Source organism: Salmo trutta, chromosome 20 (genome assembly GCF_901001165.1).
Source record: "Salmo trutta chromosome 20, fSalTru1.1, whole genome shotgun sequence".
NCBI lineage: Eukaryota > Metazoa > Chordata > Actinopteri > Salmoniformes > Salmonidae > Salmo > Salmo trutta.
The window spans coordinates 7,120,143-7,143,379 of NC_042976.1; the positions used below are offsets into that span (position 1 = coordinate 7,120,143).

General features: G+C 47.0%; 1 protein-coding gene and 1 long non-coding RNA gene across 5 annotated transcripts in view; both read left to right on the plus strand.

The window, feature by feature from the left end:
• LOC115155487 (oxysterol-binding protein-related protein 6-like) overlaps positions 1-23,237 on the plus strand; it is a 93,880-nt gene that overhangs the window by 55,954 nt on the left and 14,689 nt on the right. For 2 of the 4 annotated variants that reach the window (XM_029702123.1, XM_029702124.1), the window contains exons 6-12: positions 505-693; positions 4,431-4,665; positions 9,010-9,113; positions 14,218-14,310; positions 20,161-20,341; positions 22,462-22,592; positions 23,058-23,165. In XM_029702123.1, coding sequence (XP_029557983.1) covers positions 505-693; positions 4,431-4,665; positions 9,010-9,113; positions 14,218-14,310; positions 20,161-20,341; positions 22,462-22,592; positions 23,058-23,165 — 1,041 coding nt within the window. The remainder of the gene's footprint in view (positions 1-504; positions 694-4,430; positions 4,666-9,009; positions 9,114-14,217; positions 14,311-20,160; positions 20,342-22,461; positions 22,593-23,057; positions 23,166-23,237) is intronic. The other 2 variants (XM_029702126.1, XM_029702127.1) reach the window with 2 other exon arrangements.
• LOC115155488 (uncharacterized) lies at positions 10,456-11,161 on the plus strand. Its single transcript, XR_003868089.1, has 2 exons — positions 10,456-10,871; positions 10,926-11,161. It is a non-coding gene; the product is annotated as an uncharacterized LOC115155488 (long non-coding RNA).

The window sequence follows — 23,237 nt, forward strand, 5'->3', positions numbered from 1 at the left end:
AAGGTTAGCATTGACTTGGACACAGAGGAGCATCTCTACCACCTCAAGGTTAGCATTGACTTGGACACAGAGGAGCATCTCTACCACCTCAAGGTTAGCATTGACTTGGACACAGAGGAGCATATCTACCACCTCAAGGTTAGCATTGACTTGGACACAGAGAAACATATCTACCACCTCAAGGTTAGCATTGACTTGGACACAGAGAAACATATCTACCACCTCAAGGTTAGCATTGACTTGGACACAGAGAAACATATCTACCACCTCAAGGTTAGCATTGACTTGGACACAGAGGAGCATATCTACCACCTCAAGGTTAGCATTGACTTGGACACAGAGGAGCATATCTACCACCTCAAGGTTAGCTTGAAAGAGTGACAGAGATTCACAGGATGGATGATAAAAATCTAGCCCTTGTCTGAGGGCTTGGACGATTACAATTTCTATGAACAATAGCCTACTGTGGCATCTCTCTCCTCTTCTTTCCTCTCCTCTTTACAGATCAAGTCTCCAGACATCTTTGACTCCTGGGTGGTCAAGCTGCGCCACCACCGTCTCTACCGGCAGAATGAGATCGTCCGCTCCCCCCGAGACGCCACCATAAGGACGTTTCCTCCCCCTGCCAGCACCGAGTCCCCCATCCCTCACCCCCACCCAGCCTCCCCCGCTGCAGGACAACATGAAGTAAAGGTGGGTTCCTCTTCCCTGGCAGTTAGCTCCTCTTCCCTGGTGTGTTAGCTCCTCTTCCCTGGCGGTTAGCTCCACTTCCCTGGCGGTTAGCTCCTCTTCCCTGGCGGTTAGCTCCTCTTCCCTGGCGGTTAGCTCCACTTCCCTGGCGGTTAGCTCCTCTTCCCTGGCGGTTAGCTCCTCTTCCCTGGCGGTTAGCTCCTCTTCCCTGGCGGTTAGCTCCTCTTCCCTGGCGGTTAGCTCCTCTTCCCTGGTGTGTTAGCTCCACTTCCCTGGCGGTTAGCTCCACTTCCCTGGTGTGTTAGCTCCACTTCCCTGGTGTGTTAGCTCCTCTTCCCTGGCGGTTAGCTCCTCTTCCCTGGCGGTTAGCTCCTCTTCCCTGGTGTGTTAGCTCCTCTTCCCTGGCGGTTAGCTCCTCTTCCCTGGCGGTTAGCTCCTCTTCCCTGGCGGTTAGCTCCACTTCCCTGGTGTGTTAGCTCCTCTTCCCTGGCGGTTAGCTCCTCTTCCCTGGCGGTTAGCTCCACTTCCCTGGCGGTTAGCTCCACTTCCCTGGCGGTTAGCTCCTCTTCCCTGGCGGTTAGCTCCTCTTCCCTGGCGGTTAGCTCCTCTTCCCTGGCGGTTAGCTCCTCTTCCCTGGCGGTTAGCTCCTCTTCCCTGGTGTGTTAGCTCCACTTCCCTGGCGGTTAGCTCCACTTCCCTGGTGTGTTAGCTCCACTTCCCTGGTGTGTTAGCTCCTCTTCCCTGGTGTGTTAGCTCCACTTCCCTGGTGTGTTAGCTCCTCTTCCCTGGCGGTTAGCTCCTCTTCCCTGGCGGTTAGCTCCACTTCCCTGGCGGTTAGCTCCTCTTCCCTGGTGTGTTAGCTCCACTTCCCTGGCGGTTAGCTCCACTTCCCTGGTGTGTTAGCTCCACTTCCCTGGTGTGTTAGCTCCTCTTCCCTGGCGGTTAGCTCCTCTTCCCTGGCGGTTAGCTCCTCTTCCCTGGTGTGTTAGCTCCACTTCCCTGGTGTGTTAGCTCCTCTTCCCTGGCGGTTAGCTCCTCTTCCCTGGCGGTTAGCTCCACTTCCCTGGCGGTTAGCTCCACTTCCCTGGCGGTTAGCTCCTCTTCCCTGGCGGTTAGCGCCTCTTCCCTGGCGGTTAGCTCCTCTTCCCTGGTGTGTTAGCTCCACTTCCCTGGTGTGTTAGCTCCTCTTCCCTGGCGGTTAGCTCCTCTTCCCTGGCGGTTAGCTCCACTTCCCTGGCGGTTAGCTCCTCTTCCCTGGTGTGTTAGCTCCACTTCCCTGGTGTGTTAGCTCCTCTTCCCTGGCGGTTAGCTCCTCTTCCCTGGTGGTTAGCTCCTCTTCCCTGGCGGTTAGCTCCTCTTCCCTGGCGTTTAGCTCCTCTTCCCTGGCGGTTAGCTCCACTTCCCTGGCGGTTAGCTCCTCTTCCCTGGCGGTTAGCTCCTCTTCCCTGGTGTGTTAGCTCCACTTCCCTGGCGGTTAGCTCCACTTCCCTGGCGGTTAGCTCCACTTCCCTGGTGTGTTAGCTCCACTTCCCTGGTGTGTTAGCTCCTCTTCCCTGGCGGTTAGCTCCTCTTCCCTGGCGGTTAGCTCCACTGCCCTGACGGTTAGCGCTACTTCCCTGGTGTGTTAGCACCTCATCCCTGGCGGTTAGCTCCACTTCCCTGGCGGTTAGCTCCACTTCCCTGGCGGTTAGCTCCTCTTCCCTGGTGTGTTAGCTCCTCTTCCCTGGTGTGTTAGCTCCTCTCCCTGGCGGTTAGCTCCTCTTCCCTGGCGGTTAGCTCCTCTTCCCTGGCGGTTAGCTCCTCTTCCCTGGTGTGTTAGCTCCACTTCCCTGGCGGTTAGCTCCTCTTCCCTGGCGGTTAGCTCCTCTTCCCTGGCGGTTAGCTCCACTTCCCTGGTGTGTTAGCTCCTCTTCCCTGGCGGTTAGCTCCACTTCCCTGGCGGTTAGCTCCTCTTCCCTGGCGGTTAGCTCCTCTTCCCTGGCGGTTAGCTCCTCTTCCCTGGCGGTTAGCTCCACTGCCCTGACGGTTAGCGCTACTTCCCTGGTGTGTTAGCTCCTTTTCCCTGGCGGTTAGCTCCACTGCCCTGACGGTTAGCGCTACTTCCCTGGTGTGTTAGCTCCTTTTCCCTGGCGGTTAGCTCCTCTTCCCTGGCGGTAAGCTCCACTGCCCTGACGGTTAGCGCTACTTCCCTGTGGGTCAGACAGAAAAGAGCTCAGCTTACCACAACAGAGAACAACTGTGCCGAGCTATCTGACAGGGAAGAGGAGCTAACTGACAGGAAAGTGAAGCTAACTGACAGGATAGCTAACTTCCCGGTCAGTTAGCGCCACTTTTCTGGCAGTTGGCGCCTATTCACTGTAAGTTAGCTTCATTTTCCTGTCAGTTAGCTCCTCTTCCCTGTCAGATAGCTCGGCACAGTTGTTCTCTGTTGTGGTAAGCTGAGCTCTTTTCTGTCTGACCCACATACAAAGCTATTAATGTTTCAGTGTACAGACACGCAACATTTTCATTTGTGACTGGTTCTATTACTACTAACAGCCCTGTTCAGTTACTGAGCTAATAATAAGACTAATGAGTCTGAATCAGATATGGCCTTAATACCGTAATTACAGTGGGTAATGTGGTGGGTAATTACAGTGTGTAATGCTGTGGGTAATTACAGTGGGTAATGCGGTGTGTAATTACAGTGGGTAATGCGGTGTGTAATGCTGTGGGTAATGTTGTGTGTAATTACAGTGGGTAATGATTTGAGTAATTACAGTGGGTAATGCTGTGTGTAATTATAGTGGGTAATGCTGTGGGCAATTAAAGTGGGTAATGATGTGAGTAATTATAGTGTGTAATGCTGTGTGTAATTATAGTGGGTAATGCTGTGGGCAATTAAAGTGGGTAATGATGTGAGTAATTATAGTGTGTAATGCTGTGTGTAATTACAGTGGGTAATGATCTGTGTAATTACAGTGGGTAATGATGTGGGTAATGCTGTGAGCAATGCTGTGGGTAATTACAGAGGGTAAGGATGTGGGTAATTACAGTGGGTAATGTTGGAAGTAATTACAGTGGGTAATGCAGTATCACTAATGTTTGTCTGTGAATGTGTTAAAGCAAATACACTGTGTCCCCAGGGAAAGAACAGTCTGGCAGACTGAAGCCATTAGGACATCAATCAGGCCTGTATTCAGAGCAGCTTGGTCTGTGTCTGGTCTGTGTCTGGTCTGTGTCTGGTCTGGGCCTGGTCTGGGCCTGGTCTGGGTCTTGGCCTGGTCTGGGTCTGGGCCTGCCTGGCCTGGGCCTGCATGGGTCTGGGCCTGGTCTGGGCCTGCATGGATCTGGATCTGGGCCTGGTCCGGGCCTGCATGGATCTGGATCTGGGTCTTGGCCTGGTCTGGGCCTGCATGGGTCTGGGCCTGGTCTGGGTCTGGGCCTGCATGGCCTCCTACTGATCAGCACTCTCACAGGGCCTGAGACTGAGTCAGTAAACATCTGCTGCTTTGAAGTGATGGTGAAACAGAAGGGATATCTTTGGTGGTTTGACATTTAGAGTTGTTGGCCACATACTATGTCTTGTCCTTTTCTTCAGCTATTATACATGCCTCTTAGAAGGCATGGAATTATCTTAGACTTTCTCCTAGCAAGCCTGAAACATAATGTTTCTTTCACATGTGGTGTGTGTTATTCAGGTGTTGTAGACTGAGGTGTGTTAACTAACCAGCCTCTTTGTCTCTCTCCATGTCCTCCAGCAGACCAAGCCCACCAGTCTTCCACCATGGCAGTCCCCCCCGGCCCCCAGTAGCAGCACCAGCCTCCCACCATGGCAGTCCCCCCAGGCCCCCAGTAGCAGCACCAGTCTTCCACCATGGCAGTCCCCCCAGGCCCCCAGTACCAGGAGCAGCCTGCCTGCCTCCTACAGTAACGGACAGAGCAAGGTGGCTGCATGGCTCCAGGAGTCAGAGGAGATGGACAAGTGTACAGAGGGTAAGTTCTTCTTCTCCTCTTTCTTCCTATCTTCCTCTCTTCCTTCCTATCTTCCTCTCTTCCTTCCTACCTGCCTTTCTTCCTCCCTCTCTTCCTCCCTCTCTTCCTCCCTCACTTCCTCCCTCTCTTCCTTCCTTTCTTCCTCCCTTTCTTCCTCTCTTCCTCCCTCTCTTCCTCCCTCTCTTCCTTCCTCTCTTCCTCCCTCTCCCTTTCTTCCTCCCTCTCTTCCTCCCTCTCTTTCTTCCTCCCTCTCTTCCTTCCTCCCTCACTTCCTTCCTCTCTTCCTTCCTCTCTTCCTCCCTTTCTTCCTCTCATCCTCCCTCTCTTCCTCCCTCTCTTCCTCCCTCCCTTCCTCTCTTTCTCCCTTTCTTCCTTCCTCTCTTCCTCTCTTCCTTCCTCCCTTTCTTCCTCTCTTCCTTCCTCTCTTCCTTCCTCTCCCTTTCTTCCACCCTCTCTTCCTCCCTCTCTTCCTCCCTCTCTTCCTTCCTCTCTTCCTCTCTTCCTTCCTCTCTTCCTTCCTCTGCCTCTACCTTTCTTCCACCCTCTCTTCCTCCCTCTCTTCCTCCCTCTCTTCCTTCCTCTCTTCCTCCCTTTCTTCCTCTCTTCCTTGCTCCAACCATCAATGCTTTAGAACATCCATCTGGATGATGACAAGGATCAGCAATATATTTCCCTTTCCCTGCCAGTAGTGGAAGATGTACTGTGTTCATATGATGGAACTGTGTTCATATGATGGAACCGTGTTCATATGATGGCATATTTGTATTTATTATGGATCCCCATTAGTTCCTGCCAAGGCAGCAGCTACTCTTCCTGGGGTCCAGCAAAATGAAGGCAGTTCTACAATTTTAAAAACATTACAATACATTCATAAGAGATTTCACAACACACTGTGTGCCCTCAGGCCCCGACTCCACTTCCACATATCTACAACACAGAATCCACCTGTACGTGTGTGTATTAGAGGTCGACCGATTAGGATTTTTCAACGCTGATACCGATTATTGGAGGACCAAAAAAAGCCGCTACCGATTAATCTGACAATTTTTATATATATAGACTGAATGAACAATGAACACTTTTATTTTAACTTATAATATAATACATGAAATCTATTTAGTCTCAAATAAATAATGAAACATGCTCAATTTGGTTTAAATAATACAAAAACACAGTGCAATATGTGCCATGTAAAAAAGCTAATGTTTAAGTTCCTTGCTCAGAACATGAGAACATATGATAGCTGGTGGTTCAATATTCCCAGTTAAGAAGTTTTAGGTTATAGGAATTATGACGCATCGACTATTTCTCTCTATACCATTTGTATTTTATATACCTTTGACTATTGGATGTTCTGATAGGCACTTTAGTATTGCCAGCCTAATCTCAGGAGTTTTGCCAGCCTAATCTCAGGCTTGAAGTCATAAACAGCGCTGTGAGCATTGCTAAGAGCTGCTGGCAAATGCAGTAAAGCTTGAATGAATGCTTACGAGCCTGCTGCTGCCTACCACTGCTCAGTCAGACTGCTTTATCAAATCATAGACTTAATTATAATATAATAAACACAGAAATACGAGCCTTTGGTCATTTATATGGTAAAATCCGGAAACTATCATTTCGATAAAAAAAATATGTTTATTCTTTCAGTTAAATACGGAACCGTTCTGTATTTTATCGAACTGGTGGCAACCCTAAGTCTAAATATTGCTGTTACATTGCACAACCTTCAATGTTAAGTCATAATTATGTAAAATTCTGGCAAATTGGTTTGCAACGAGCCAGGCGGCCCAAACTGCTGCATATACCCTGACTCTGCGTGCAATGAACGCAAGAGAAGTGACACAATTTCCCTAGTTAATATTGCCTGCTGACATGAATTTCTTTTAACTAAATATGCAGGTTTAAAAAAATATATTTCTGTGTATTGATTTTAAGAAAGGCATTGATGTTTATGGTTAGGTACATTCGCGCAACGATTGTGCTTTTTTTGTGAATGCGCTTTTGTTAAATCATCCCCCATTTGGCGAAGTAGGCTGTGATTCGATGATAAATTAAGTAGGCACCACATTGATTATATGCAACGCAGGACAAGCTAGTTAACGTTGTAATATCATCAACCATGTGTAGTTAACTAGTGATTACGTGAAGATTGATTGTTTTTTATAAGATACGTTTAATGCTAGCTAGCAACTTTCCTTGGCTCCTTGCTGCACTCGCATAACAGGTGGTCAGCCTGTCACGCAGTCTCCTCGTGGAGTGCAATGTAATCGGCCATAATTGGCGTCCAAAAATGCAGATTACCGATTGTTATGAAAACTTGAAATTTGCCCTAATTAATCGCCCATGCCGATTAATCGGTCGACCTCTAGTGTCTATGCATGTGTCTGTGCCTATGTTTGTGTTGCTTTGTAGTCCCCGCTGTTGCTTTGTAGTCCCCGCTGTTCCATAAGGTGTATTTTTATCTGTTTTTTAAATCTAATTTTACTGCTTACATGAGTTCCATGTAGTCATGGCTCTATGTAGTACTGTGCACGTCCCATAGTTGTGAAGAGACCTCTGATGGCATGTCTTGTGGGGTATGATGGTATATGTTCCCCATGCCCTAGTATTATGGTATATGTTCCCCATGCCCTGGTAGTATGGTATGTTCCCCATGCCCTGGTAGTATGGTATATGTTCCCCATGCCCTGGTATTATGGTATATGTTCCCCATGCCCTGGTATTATGGTATATGTTCCCCATGCCCTGGTATTATGGTATGTTCCCCATGCCCTGGTAGTATGGTATATGTTCCCCATGCCCTGGTAGTATGGTATATGTTCCCCATGCCCTGGTATTATGGTATGTTCCCCATGCCCTGGTATTATGGTATATGTTCCCCATGCCCTGGTATTATGGTATGTTCCCCATGCCCTGGTAGTATGGTATATATTCCCCATGCCCTGGTATTATGGTATATGTTCCCCATGCCCTGGTATTATGGTATATGTTCCCCATGCCCTGGTATTATGGTATGTTCCCCATGCCCTGGTATTATGGTATATGTTCCCCATGCCCTGGTATTATGGTATATGTTCCCCATGCCCTGGTATTATGCTATATGTCCCCATGCCCTGGTATTATGGTATATGTTCCCCATGCCCTGGTATTATGGTATGTTCCCCATGCCCTGGTATTATGGTATGTTCCCCATGCCCTGGTATTATGGTATGTTCCCCATGCCCTGGTATTATGGTATGTTCTCCATGCCCTGGTATTATGGTATGTTCTCCATGCCCTGGTAGTATGGTATATGTTCCCCATGCCCTGGTATTATGGTATGTTCTCCATGCCCTGGTATTATGGTATGTTCCCCATGCCCTGGTATTATGGTATGTTCCCCTTGCCCTGGTATTATGGTATGTTCCCCATGCCCTGGTATTATGGTATATGTTCCCCATGCCCTGGTATTATGGTATATGTTCCCCATGCCCTGGTATTATGGTATGTTCTCCATGCCCTGGTATTATGGTATGTTCCCCATGCCCTGGTATTATGGTATGTTCCCCATGCCCTGGTATTATGGTATATGTTCCCCATGCCCTGGTATTATGGTATATGTTCCCCATGCCCTGGTATTATGGTATGTTCTCCATGCCCTGGTATTATGGTATGTTCCCCATGCCCTGGTATTATGGTATGTTCCCCTTGCCCTGGTATTATGGTATGTTCCCCTTGCCCTGGTATTATGGTATATGTTCCCCATGCCCTGGTATTATGGTATGTTCCCCATGCCCTGGTATTATGGTATATGTTCCCCATGCCCTGGTATTATGGTATGTTCCCCTTGCCCTGGTATTATGGTATATGTTCCCCATGCCCTGGTATTATGGTATATGTTCCCCATGCCCTGGTAGTATGGTATATGTTCCCCATGCCCTGGTATTATGGTATATGTTCCCCATGCCCTGGTATTATGGTATATGTTCCCCATGCCCTGGTATTATGGTATGTTCCCCATGCCCTGGTATTATGGTATGTTCACCATGCCCTGATATTATGGTATATGTTCCCCATGCCCTGGTATTATGGTATGTTCACCATGCCCTGATATTATGGTATGTTCCCCATGCCCTGGTGTTATGGTATATGTTACCCATGCCCTGGTAGTATGGATTTACAATATCTCCTGATAGTAGTGCCTGTCTATGATATTATTCCACTTTGTTACTTAAACTAATAAGGACATTTGTTTTTCTGTAATTGTTCTCTCATTTGTTAAGCACAGCAGGGTGTCACATTCACTTCATTGGGTCTGAGGTGGCCTTCCAGTGTGACCCATGTCCTTGTGTTGCTTCTTTCCAGAGCTCGCCCGCTGCCAGTCCAGCCTGATTGAGCTGAGCAGGTTACTGCAGAGCCTGGAGGGCCTACAGAGGACCCAGTCAGCGCCCAATTTCACTGACATGCAGGTAACACACACACACACACACACCGTCAAGGACCCCGTCAGGTCGACGTTAACAGAGCATGAGGCCTGATAAGAACCGTCTTAAAGACTGTTTATATCTACAAGCCATCAGACTGCTGAACACTTGAACTGGACTGACACCTGCTCTGATTCTCCACACCTTAGAACACATGCACTCACACACACACACACACACACACACACACACACACACACACACACACACACACACACACACACACACACACAGACACACACACACACACACACACACACACAGGAACCTGCAATTAAGCATTTCGTTGGACGGTGTACACCACGTGTATCCTGTTGGACAGTGTATCCTGTTGGACGGTGTACACCATGTGTATCCTGTTGGACGGTGTATCCTGTTAGACAGTGTACACCACGTGTACCCTGTTGGACGGTGTACACCATGTGTATCCTGTTGGACGGTGTACACCATGTGTATCCTGTTGGACAGTGTACACCATGTGTATCCTGTTGGACAGTGTACCCTGTTGGACGGTGTACACCACGTGTATCCTGTTGGACAGTGTATCCTGTTGGACGGTGTACACCACGTGTATGCTGTTGGACAGTGTATCCTGTTGGACGGTGTACACCATGTACAGTACCAGTGAAAGTTTGGACACCTACTCATTCTATGGTTTTTCTTTCTTTTCTACATTGTTTAATAATAGTGAAGACATCAAAACTATGAAATAACACATATGGAATCATGTAGTAACCAAAAAGTGTTAAACAAATAAAAATATATTTTATATTCTTCAAAGTGGCCACACTTTGCCTTGATGACAGCTTTGCACACTCTTGGCATTCTCTCAACCAGCTTCATGAGGTTGTCACCTGGAATGCATTTCAATTAACAGGTGTGCCTTGTTAAAAGTTCATTTGTGGAATTTCTTTCCTTCTTAATGCGTTTGAGCCAATCAGTTGTGTTGTGACAAGGCAGGGATGGTATACAGCAGATAGCCATATTTGGTAAAATACCAAGTCCATATTATGGCAAGAACAGCTCAAATAAGCAAAGGGAAACAACAGTCTATCATTACTTTAAGTGTAACGTGTGCGCTGGGAGTCAGGAAGCAAGTTCAGGGAGTGCATCATTTAATAAACAAATGAACAAAACAAGAAACACGAACAACGCACAGACAGGAAACTGAAACAGAAACAATGACACCTGGGGAAGGAACCAAAGGGAGTGACATATATAGGGCAGGTAATCAAGGAGGAGACTGGGGTCCAGGTGAGTCTGACGCTCATGTGCGCGTAACGATGGGGACAGGTGTGCGCCATAACGAGCAGCCTGGTGACCTAGAGGCCGGAGAGGGGGCACACGTGACAGTACCCCCTCCCCAACACGCGGCTCCAACCGCAGGACGGCGACCAAAATGACGATCCCGTGGATCAGGAACAGACCGGTCACCTCTGAGGCGCGGGAAACCTGTCAGTCCGGCTGAGACGCGGGAACATGGCAACCTAGAGCGCTGAAGAGACAGCATATGTGACGGTACCCCCTCCCCGGCGTGTTCGGCACCAGCCGCAGGACACCAACCAAAGGGACGATCCCGGGGATCCGGAGCAGACTGGTAGCCTCCGCTGAGGCGCAGAAACCTGACGAAACGGCTGAGGCGTGAGAGCCTGATGAGCCGGCTAAGATCTCCCCGGTTGCCTCGGTCGTGGCACGGGAACCTGTTGACCAGCTGAGGCATGGGAGCCTGTCGATTCCACTGAGGTATGGAAACCCGTCGAGCCAGCTGAGGCAGGGGAACCCAACAAACCAGCCGAGGTATGGAAACCCGTCGAGCCAGCTGAGGCAGGGGAACCCGACAAACTGGCTGAGGCCTCCCAGGTAGCTCCGGTTCGGACACCCGGACCCGACATCACCTCCAACACAAAAAAATAAAAAGCACTTAAAATAAAAAACAATACTTCCCTTTGGTGAGGTGTCATTCTGTAACGTGTGCGCTGGGAGTCGGGAAGGAAGTTCAGGGAGTGAATCACTTAATAAACAAATGAACAAAACAGGAAACACGAACAACGGATAGACAGGGAACTGAAACAGAACAATAACACCTGGGGAAGGAACCAAAGGGACTATATAGGGCAGGTTAACATATATAGGGCAGGTAATCAAGGAGGTGATGGGGTCCAGGTGAGTCTGATGACGCGCAAGTGCGCGTAACGATGGTGACAGGTGTGCGCCATAACGAACAGCCTGGTGACCTAGAGGCCGGAGAGGGAGCACACGTGACATTATGACATGAAGGTCAGTCAATCTGGAAAATGTGAAGAACTTTGAAAGTTTATTCAAGTGCAGTTGCAAAAACCATCAAAAGCTATGATTAAACTGTCTCTCATGAGGACCGCCACAGGAAAGGAAGAACCAGAGGATAAGTTCATTAGAGATGGCAGCCCAGATTGCTCCACAGAGTTCAAGTAACAGACACATCTCAACATCAACTGCTCAGAGGAGACTGCATGAATCAGGCCTTCATGGTTGACTTATTGCAAAGAAACCACTTCTAAAGGACACCAATAATAAGAAGAAGAGACTTGCTTGGGCCAAGAAACACAAGCAATGGACATTAGACCGGTGGAAATCTGTCTTGTGGTCTGATGAGTCCAAATTTGAGATTTTTGGTTCCAACCGCCGTGTCTTTATGAGAAGCAGGGTTGGTGAACGGATGATCTCCCATGTGTGGTTCCCACTGTGAAGCATGGAGGAGGAGGTGTGATGGTGCGGGGGGTGCTTTTCTGGTGACACTGTCTGTGATTTATGTAGAATTCAAGGCACACTTAACCAACATGGCTACCACAGCGTTCTGCAGCAATAAGCCATTCCTATCTGGTTTGCGCTTAGTGGGACTGTGATTTGTTTTTCAACAGGACATGAGTAGATGTGTCCAAACTTTTGACAGGTACTGTATGTCCTGTTGGACAGTGTATACCATGTGTATCCTGTACATACGACTAATAAAACTTGAAACAAACCCACAGCAGGAGTAGGGAGTTTAATCGCAGAACAGCGGTCTGAGTGGTTAGTCTCACTCTCACTCTTCCCTGCGCGATGGGAGAGGAAGGTGAGGCGTTGATTCCTTGTCACCTAGGCGATGATGGGAGGTGTGTCTGGACCTCATGGTCAGGCTGTGTGAGGCCCAATCCATTTTCAACACAGCCACCATCTCTGTCACTGTACATCAACACACTCAAATAGACTCACATTATTCATTGTTGCTTTTTGTTGCTTTCCAATCAATAATGTATAACAAATTGCATTTGATTAAGATAATTCATCAGACTTTGAATCTTTGCCATTTACTTTGAATCGTAACGTTTCTTTAATATAAAGTCATATTTTTTAACTCAATTGTGTGGAGATGATACCATCCTCCATTTCATAGCTAACGATGTGTGTGTGTGTTAACTGTCATTTCTGCTTTGCCTGTCCTATTAACCACCTCTCACATACAGTTGAAGTCAGATGTTTACATACACTTAGGTTGGAGTCATGAAAACTCGTTTTCAACCACTCCACAAATTTCTTGTTAACAAACTATAGTTTTGGCAAGTCGGTTAGGACAATTTACTTTGTGCATGACACAAGTAATTTTTCCAACAATTGTTTACGGACAGATTATTTCACTTATAATTCACTGTCTCACAATTCCAGTGGGTCAGAAGTTTACATACACTAAGTTGATTATGCCTTTAAACAGCTTGGAAAATTCCAGAAAATGATGTCATGGCTTTAGAAGCTTCTAATAGGCTAATTTACATCATTTGAGTCAATTGGAGGTGTGTCTGTGGATGTATTTCAAGGCCTACCTTCAAACTCAGTGCCTCTTTGCTTGACATCAGAAAAGCATTTGTAGACCTCCCTAAGTCTGGTTCATCCTTGGGAGCAATTTCCAAATGCCTGAAGGTACCACATTCATCTGTACAAACAATAGTACGCAAGTATTAACACCGTGGGACGACGCAGTCATCATACCGCTCAGGAAGGAGACACATTCTGTCTCCTAGAGATGAACGTACTTTGGTGCGAAAAGTGAAAATCAATCCCAGAACAACAGCAAAGGACCTTGTGAAAATGCTGGAGGAAACAGGTACAAAAGTATCCATATCCACAGTAAAACGAGTCCTATATCAACATAATCTGAAAGGCCGCTCAGCAATGAAGAAGCCACTGCTCCAAAACTGCCATAAAAAAGCCAGACTACGGTTTGCAACAAAGATTGTCTTTTTGGAGAAATGTCCTCTGGTCTGATGAAAGAAAAATAGAACTGTTTGGCCATAATGACCATCTTTATGTTTGGAGGAAAAAGGGGGAGGCTTGCAAGCCAAAGAACACCATCCCAACCGTGAAGCACAGGGGTGGCAGCATCATGTTGTGGGGGTGCTTTGCTGCAGAAGGGACTGGTGCACTTCACAAAATAGATGGCAATCTGGAAGAAAAATAATGTGGATATATTGAAGAAACATCTCAAGACATCAGTCAGGAAGTTAAAGCTTGGTCGCAAATGGGTCTTCCAAATGGACAATGACCCCAAGCATACTTCCAAAGTTGTGGCAAAATGGCTTAAGGACAACAAAGTCAAGGTATTGGAGTGGCCATCACAAAGCCCTGACCTCAATCCTATAGAACATTTGTGGGCAGAACTGAAAAAGCGTGTGTGAGCAAGGAGGTCGACAAACCTGACTCAGTTACACCAGCTCTGTCAGGAGGAATGGGCCAAAATTCACCCCAACTTATTGTGGGAAGCTTGTGGAAGGCTACCCGAAACGTTAGACCCCAGTTAAACAATTTAAAGGCAATGCTACCAAATACTAATTGAGTGTATGTCAACTTCTGACCCACTGGGAATGTGATGAAAGAAATAAAAGCTGAAATAAATCATTCTCTGTACTTTTATTCTGACATTTCACATTCTTAAAATAAAGTCTAACTGACCTAAGACAGGGGATTTTTACTAGGATAAAGTGTCAGGAATTGTGAAAAACTGAGTTTAAATGTATTTGGCTAAGGTGTATGTAAACTTCCGACTTCAACTCTATTCTCATCCATGTTTGTTGTGTAGCATAGTTCTGTAGACATGTCAAAGAAAAACAAGCGCATGAACAGAAGATGGAGAACCAAAAGTGTCTGCAAAGATTCAAAATTGCAGAATCAGGTACCTCTTATTTCTTAGATTTCCAGTGTCTCTCTCACACACACATACAGTACCAGTCAAAAGTTTGGACACGCCTTCTCATTCAAGGGTCTTTCTTTATTTTTACTATGTTCTACATTGTAAACTATGAAATAACACATATGGAATCATGTAGTAACCAAAGAAGTGTTAAACAGATCAAAATATATTTTATATTTGAGATTATTTAAAGTAGCCACCTTTTGCCTTGATGACAGCTTTCCACACTCTTGGCATTCTCTCAACCAGCTTCACCTGGAATGATTTTCCAACCGTCTTGAAGGAGTTCCCACATATGCTGAGCACTTGTTGGCTGCTTTTCCTTCACTCTGTGGTCCAAGTCATCCAAAACCATCTCAATTGGGTTGAGGTTGGGTGATTATGGAGGCCAGGTCATCTGATGCAGCAATCCATCACTCTCCTTCTTGGTCAAATAGCCCTTACACAGCCTGGAGGTGTGTTGGGTCATTGTCCTGTTGAAAAGCAAATGATAGTCTCACTAAGTGCAAACCAGATGGGATGGCGTATCGCTGCAGAATGCTGTAGCCATGCTGGTTAAGTGTGCCACCAGCACAGCACCATCACACCTTCTCCGTGCTTCACGGTGGGAACCACACATGCAGCGATCATCCGTTCACCTACTCTGCGTCCCACAAAGACACAGGGGTTGGAACCAAAAATCTTGAGTCGAGGAGTCGAGGGAGGAGGTGGTGTTGGTTTCCAATGTTCATTCTCTGGGTTTCATAGTGAATCAAGAGAAGAGACGTTTTACTCCATCTCAGAGCATTTCATTTCTGGGTCTTGAGTTTGACTTGTCGAGAATCGTGCGTTCTTGTCCCCGCAGAGGGAGGCCCAATTTTGGCTGGGTCACAGTGCGTTTTTGTCAGTACCTGCGCCTATTGGGGATGATGGCTTCTATGATGGCCGTGCTTCCACTCGGCTGTTGCTGATGTGATGTAATGTTGGTGGGTGAAAGACAATAACTTGGACGCAGCACGACACCTAAATCGGCCTCTCTTGGTGTCCCCGTCATGCCTACGGGCTTGGTGGGGGGACGCGTGGCTGTTGTTGCTGAGTAATCCCATGGGTCGAGTTATATCCCGCAAGGTGATCCCGACAGACGCATCAAGGGTGGGGGTGCGCTGTGAGAGGGCAACACATATCGGGGGTTGTGGACAGTGTTGCAGAGCGGCCTGCACATCATTTACCTGGAGCTGTTGGAGGTGTACATAGCGCTCAGGTGTTTTTTCCCATTGTTGACAATTCAACATGTGCTGGTGAGGACCGAAAACAGGACAGTGGTGGCTCAGGGATGGGTGCGGTCTCAAGCCCTCTTATCCTTTGCTCGCTCCCTACTGCTGTGGAGCAGTGCACACTTTCCCTCACTCCAGGTACCCATGGGTGGTCTCCTAGATATGGAAAATGTTAGGCAGGGCTGACATAGATCTTTACGCATTGTGAGAAAATGCGAATTGTCGGCTGTTTTTCTAGATAAGGGACCTGGGTGCTCCGTTGGAAATGGATGCTCTCACGCACCAGGGGCCTTTGACCCTCCTTTACACGTTTCCCGCTGTGGATCTGATTCAGCACACACTAGACGGTACGTCGGGAGGGCTTGTCCTTGATCCTTGTGGCTCCCCATTGGCCCAAACGACCTTGGTTCATGGGGATCATCCTTTTAGGCGGGGATTGCGCAGGGACCTGTTGTCCCAGGTGCACGGACAGGTCTGGAACCTGCGGCCGGAGATTTGGAATCTGTGGGCTTGGCACCTGAAAGGTCCAATCTGATGGCAAGGTGTTTACCTCTAAACGTTATTGCTACTATACAGTCTGTATGAAGTTCGCCGAGGCGCAGGGCAATCCGTATGGAGGCGGTGGAAGTCCCTCAGAAGTGAAGGGTCTAAAATGTCCTTCACCGGTACCCAGCACCTCTCCTCCGGGCCGTACCCCTCCCAGTCCACGAGGTACTGTAGGCCCCCCACCTGGCGTCTGGAGTCCAGAACGGCGCGTATAGTATACACCGGGGACCCTCCAATGTCCAGAGGGGGTGGAGGGACCTCCGGCACCTCACCTTCCTGCAGGGGACCAGCCACCACCGGCCTGAGGAGAGACACATGAAACGAGGGGTTAATACTGTAGTAAGAAGGAAGCTGTAACCGGTAACACACCTTGTTTATCCTCCTCAGGACTTTAAATGGCCCCACACACTGCGGCCCCAGCTTCCGGCAGGGCATGCGGAGGGGCAGGTTTTGGGCCGAGAGCCAGACCCTGTCCCCTGGTGCAAACACAGGGGCCTCACTGCGGTGCTGGTCAGCGCTCCTCTTCTGCCATCCACTCGCTTTCCTTAACCTCTCTAGGGTAGGTGGCACCAAATCGTCCCACCTACATAACAGCCAGTGGAATCCTGTGGCGCGATATTCAAATACCTTAGAAATGCTATTACTTAAATTTTACAGCATTTTAAAGACAAGACTCTCGTTAATCTAACCACACTGTCCGATTTCAAAAAGGCTTTACAACGAAAGCAAAACATTAGATAGTGTCAGCAGAGTACCCAGCCAGAAATAATCAGACACCCATTTTTCAAGCTAGCATATAATGTCACAAAAACCCAGAAGACAGCTAAATGCAGCACTAACCTTTGATGATCTTCATCAGATGACACACCTAGGACATTATGTTATACAATACATGCATGTTTTGTTCAATCAAGTTCATATTTATATCAAAAAACAGCTTTTTACATTAGCATGTGACGTTCAGAACTAGCATACCCCCCGCAAACTTCCGGTGAATTTACTAAATTACTCATGATAAACGTTCACAAAAAGCATAACAATTATTTTAAGAATTATAGATACAGAACTCCTCTATGCACTCGATATGTCCGATTTTAAAATAGCTTTTCGGTGAAAGCACATTTTGCAATATTCTAAGTAGATAGCCCGGCATCACAGGCTAGCTATTTAGACACCCAGCAAGTTTAGCACTCACCAAAGTCAGATTTACTATAAGAAAAATGTTATTACCTTTGGTGTTCTTCATCAGAATGCACTCCCAGGACTTCTACTTCAATAACAAATGTTGGTTTGGTCCCAAATAATCCATTGTTATATCCAAATAGCGGCGTTTTGTTCGTGCGTTCAAGACACTATCCGAAAGGCTAAAGAAGGGTGACGAGCATGGCGCATTTCGTGACCAAAAAAATCTAAATATTCCCATTACCGTACTTCGAAGCATGTCAACCGCTGTTTAAAATCCATTTTTATGCCATTTTTCTCGTAAAAAAGCGATAATATTCCGACCGGGAATCTGCATTTAGGTAAACAGACGAAAGAAAATAAAGCATGGGGTCGACTCGGGCACGCGCCTAAGCCCATTGTCCTCTGATCGGCCACTTGCCAAACGCCCTAATGTGTTTCAGCTTGGCGCTGCCTCGATATCATTCAGCTTTTTCCCGGGCTCTGAGAGCCTATGGGAGCCGTAGGAAGTGTCACGTTACAGCAGATATCCTCAGTCTTCAATAAAAAGAGCCAAGATGAACAACAACTTGTCAGACAGGCCACTTCCTGTTCAGAATCCTCTCAGGTTTTTGCCTGCCATATGAGTTCTGTTATACTCACAGACACCATTCAAACAGTTTTAGAAACTTTAGGGTGTTTTCTATCCAAAGCCAATAATTATATGCATATTCTAGTTACTGGGCAGGAGTAGTAACCAGATTAAATCGGGTACGTTTTTTATCCGGCCGTGTCAATACTGCCCCCTACCCCCAACAGGTTAAAGGGTTGCCTGTAGGAGATATTTGTGATGCGGTGAGTTGGGCATCACCACACACTTTTTGTGAGGTTTTATCACTTGGATGACACTCCTCCCAGTGTAGCCCAAAGTGTGCAGATTGCGCAATACCCGGGTACCGGAGGTTTTCCTGTCGAGTTGGAACTCTGGGTGGTCTGTTTTGGGGCCCTTTCATTTGGTGTCCACTGGGGGTTCGGCTTGGGGCGTGATTTCATATCCCCGTAGCTGTGTTGTACTGAGTTGACCGACTGAAAGGGAACGTAGATTTATGACTGTACATACTGTTCCCTGAAGGAGAAACGAGGTACAACACCTGTTCGGCCCCGTGCCGCCCAGTTCTGAGCTCGGGGAAGAGCAGTACTTCATTGAAGGAATGAATCCATGCCTGGAGTTTATCCCCTGTGGAAGGCGGGGCTTCCGGTGAGGCACAGCGTTCCTTGGCTTTGTCAGGCATGATTCTAATGTTCTTCAGTAGAGGGATCTAGCGAGCAAACTCCTAATAGCTGTGTGGTACCTCATTTCCCTCCTTCAGGGAACAGTAGTTATAGTCATAACTGTACATTATGCAATTATATGTCAGGGCAAAGAACGTGTTCGGTTATCTGCTCTCGATTCAATGTCCTTTTGTACTCATAATACAAAGCCTGAACCACATTTTTGGGGCTGTACAATGCCTTATTCTCATGTTGACTTAAATTACTCCATTTACTTTGAACACTCTGTAAAGCTTCAAGAGAAGGCTTTGGATTCATATTACACTATTCTTTTAAACTCTCCCAATTACCTATGGCAACAGTTTAAAAGCCTTTTCCTTCATGATACTTAGTTTTTAACACTACGTCTGGTAGATTAGGTAGCCCAGAACCAACCATTTTCTCACCAGGAAGCCCAAAACCCAACGTTTCGTCACCAGGAAGCCCAGAACCAACCATTTCCTCTCCAGGAAGCCCAAAACCCACCGTTACGTCGCCAGGAAGCCCAGAACCAACTGTTTTCTCACTAGCGGCCCTCTGGTATACATACATATTGTTGTTAATGAGTGAGTCATCAGTCCAGGAGAAACAAGGGGAAGGATTTTTTCCTTGTTTGTTTTTTTTTAAGCAAATGTAGTGATATATTTATAGCCAAGGCTTGAAAAGAACATTGGTTGGAACGAAGCCTCAGCTTCATCTGTGCTTTGCTGTCCCATATGACTTGTCAGACTTGGTGTGATTCATATAGTGATATAAACACAGAGTGAGTATCTGTCTTGACTATGTCAGAAGAGACCGCAGAAGGTCTTATGGAGCTCCATCTGTAGATCACATTACTACATTCCCAAGTCTCCAAGTGGTACTGACACTCCTCTCCTTCCTCTCCTCCTCTCCCTCTCGTTTCTCTCCATTCTCCTCTCCTCCCTCCCTCTCCTTCCTCTCATTCCTCCCTTCCTCGCCTCCTCTCCCTCTCGTTTCTCTCCATTCTCCTCTCCTCCCTCCCTCTCCTTCCTCTCATTCCTCCCTTCCTCGCCTCCTCTCCCTCTCGTTTCTCTCCATTCTCCTCTCCTCCCTCCCTCTCCTTCCTCTCATTCCTCCCTTCCTCGCCTCCTCTCCCTCTCGTTTCTCTCCATTCTCCTCTCCTCCCTCCCTCTCCTTCCTCTCATTCCTCCCTTCCTCGCCTCCTCTCCCTCTCGTTTCTCTCCATTCTCCTCTCCTCCCTCCCTCTCCTTCCTCTCATTCCTCCCTTCCTCGCCTCCTCTCCCTCTCGTTTCTCTCCATTCTCCTCTCCTCCCTCCCTCTCCTTCCTCTCATTCCTCCCTTCCTCGCCTCCTCTCCCTCTCTTTTCTCTCCATTCTCCTCTCCTCCCTCCCTCTCCTTCCTCTCATTCCTCCCTTCCTCGCCTCCTCTCCCTCTCGTTTCTCTCCATTCTCCTCTCCTCCCTCCCTCTCCTTCCTCTCATTCCTCCCTTCCTCGCCTCCTCTCCCTCTCGTTTCTCTCCATTCTCCTCTCCTCCCTCCCTCTCCTTCCTCTCATTCCTCCCTTCCTCTCCTCCTCTCAGGTCCCCTCTCTCCCTGTGAGTGCCAGTATGTCGCCCACGCGCCTCCACTCCTCCAACCCCAACCTGTGCGCTGAGCAGGTGGACTTCCAGACCCCTGTCTCTCGCCAGATTCCTGACAACATGGAGTGTGGCGGTGACTACATCAAACTACAGGAGGACTTCTGCCTCATCGCTCAGAAAGGTACAGTGGCTTGCAAAAGTATTCACCCCCATGGCATTTTTCCTATTTTGTTGCCTTACAACCTAGAATTAAAATAGATTTTTTGGGGGGTTTGTATCATTTGATTTACACAACATGCCTACTACCACTTTGAAAATATTTTTTATTGTGACAGAAACAAGAAATAAGACAAAAAAACAGAAAACTTAAGCCTGCATAACTATTCACCCCCCCAAAGTCAATATTTTGTAGAGCCGCCTTTGGCAGCAATTACAGCTGCAAGTCTCTTGGGGTATGTCTCTATTAGCTTGGCACATCTAACCACTGGGATTTTTGCCCATTCTTCAAGGCAAAACTGCTCCAGTTCCTTAAAGTTGGATGGGTTCCGCTGGTGTACAGTAATCTTTAAGTCATACCACAGATTCTCAATTGGATTGAGGTCTGGGCTTTGACTAAGCCATTCAAAGACACTTAAATGTTTCCCATTAAACCACTCGAGTGTTGCTTTAGCAATATTCTTAGGGTCATTGTCCTGCTGGAAGGTGAACCTCCGTCCCAGTCTCAAATCTCTGGAAGACTGAAACAGGTTTCACTCAAGAATTTCCCTGTATTTAGCGCCATCCATCATTTCTTCAATTCTGACCAGTTTCCCAGTCCCTGCCGATTTAAAAACATCCCCACAGCATGCTGCCACTACCATGCTTCACTTTGGAGATGGGGTTCTCGGGGTGATGGGAGGTGTTGGGATTGCGCCAGACATAGCGTTTTCCTTGATGGCCAAAAAGCTACATTTTAGTCTCATCTGACCAGAGTACCTTCTTCTATATATTTGGGGAGTCTCCCACACGCCTTTTGGCGAACACAAAATGTGTTTGCTTATTGTTTTCTTTAAGCAATGACTTTTTTTTGGCCACTCTTCCATAAAGCAAAGCCTTATGGAGTGTACAGCTTAAAGTGGTCTTATGGACAGATACTCCAATCTCCGCTGTGGAGCTTTGCAGCTCCTTCAGGGTTATCTTTGGTCTCTTTGTTTCCTCTATTATTAATGCCCTCCTTGCCTGGTCCATGAGTTTTGGTGGGCGGCCATCTCTTGGTGTGGTGCCATATTCCTTCCATTTTTTAATAATGGATTTAATGGTTCTCCGTGGGATGTTCAAAGTTTCAGAGATTCTTTTAGAACCCAACCCTGATCTGTACTTGGTGGAGCTCCTTGCTTAGTGGTGTTGCAGACTCTGGGGCCTTTCAGAACAGGTGTGTATATATACTGAGATCATGTGACAGATCATGTGACACTTAGATTGCACACAGGTGGACTTTATTGAACTAATTATGTGACTTGTGAAGGTAATTGGTTGCAGCAGATCTTATTTGGGGGCTTCAAAGCGAAGGGGGTGAATACACGCACCACTTTTCTGTTTTTACATTTATTTTTATTTTTTTAAACAAGTTATTGTTTTCATTTCACTTCACCAATTTGGACTATTTTGTGTATGTCCATTATATGAAATCCAAATAAATATCGATTTAAATTACAGGTTGTAATGCAACAAAATAGGAAAAACGACAAGGGGGGGTGAATACTTTTTTAAGGCGCTGTAGACATACACACATACACAATCACACACACACAAACACACACACGCACAGTCTTCTGCACTGATTGATAGGTCATGTTAACTACACTGGAATGCATTTCACACCAACCAACAAATGTATTTACACTTCACGTCCAGATGAACAAATCATTGGCCCTGGGGTTTTGTTATCCCGGCACATCCTCCTGGCACACCCTCATTTTCTGTAAACAAATCGGTGCACAAAGATGCAATTTGTTAACTTCAGTAGCGGCCCATGGGTACATTTACTGGGGGCAAAGCCAACCAGACCAGTTGAAATATTGGTTTGGTCTATATCCCGTTCAAAATACATTCATAGGCTACATGTCCGTGAAATAAGACCGATAAAGCTGTCCTTCCACAGACAAAGTTCCAAGATAAGAGAAACACTACTCTTGCTCGTACCATTTGTTTTATAAGCCCAGAACACTATCCATACCAGCAAAGTGTAGGGAAACCATGAGTAAGAGTTGTAAGTGACCAGAGGGTGTGTTTAAAATGATTTCTGGTTCCTGTCTTTTGCAGTCCACTCCATGTTGAAGTCTGCATTCAACACGGTGGCCATGGAGAAGGAGAAGATAAAATCTGTTCTCTCAGACCAGGAGCAGTCAGAGCGGTCTGCCCAGGTCATCGCCCTCAGGAAGTCTCTGTCACAGGTGAGACCGGCAGGTGTTCATTTAGAATTCTCCTTCTACACTACCCATAATCCTCCTGCACTGGGAACAGTCACTATAAATGGTTAATTGTGTTTTTTTTGTCAGAACACACTACATCACCTTAATAAATATTCTGTGCAGTACTTGAAACATGAAATGTACTGGCTGGAGAGATGAGGAGTTTCAATGGAATTGGTATGACATCACTGCTTGAGTTTGATTTCTGTTTCTTTGCGAATGGATCCATTTCATATACTCACACAGTGAGACGAAAACAGAGCAGCCATGGTATGTAGCGTGGGGGGTGGGCTACACTCATGATATGTGTAGAGCTGAATATGAATGTAGAGCTGTACAATATAGATCCAGTTGTAATGTTTTTCTTGTTTAGTTCTGTATTCCTCTCTACACCCCTCTCCTCCAGCTGACAGATTAGTGATTGATTAGTATTTCTCCTCATTTCAGGCCCTGTCCCAAAACGCTGAGCTTAAAACCCGACTGGGCCGCATCCACTCTGAGTCGGTCCTGTCTGAACAAACGATCAGTGTGAACCTCATCACCAGTCCTGATGAGGTAGCTAGCTACATCTTCTACTGGATCAAGCCGTTGTTTTGTTGTCGTTGTCCCTGACGTGCAGGACACTTG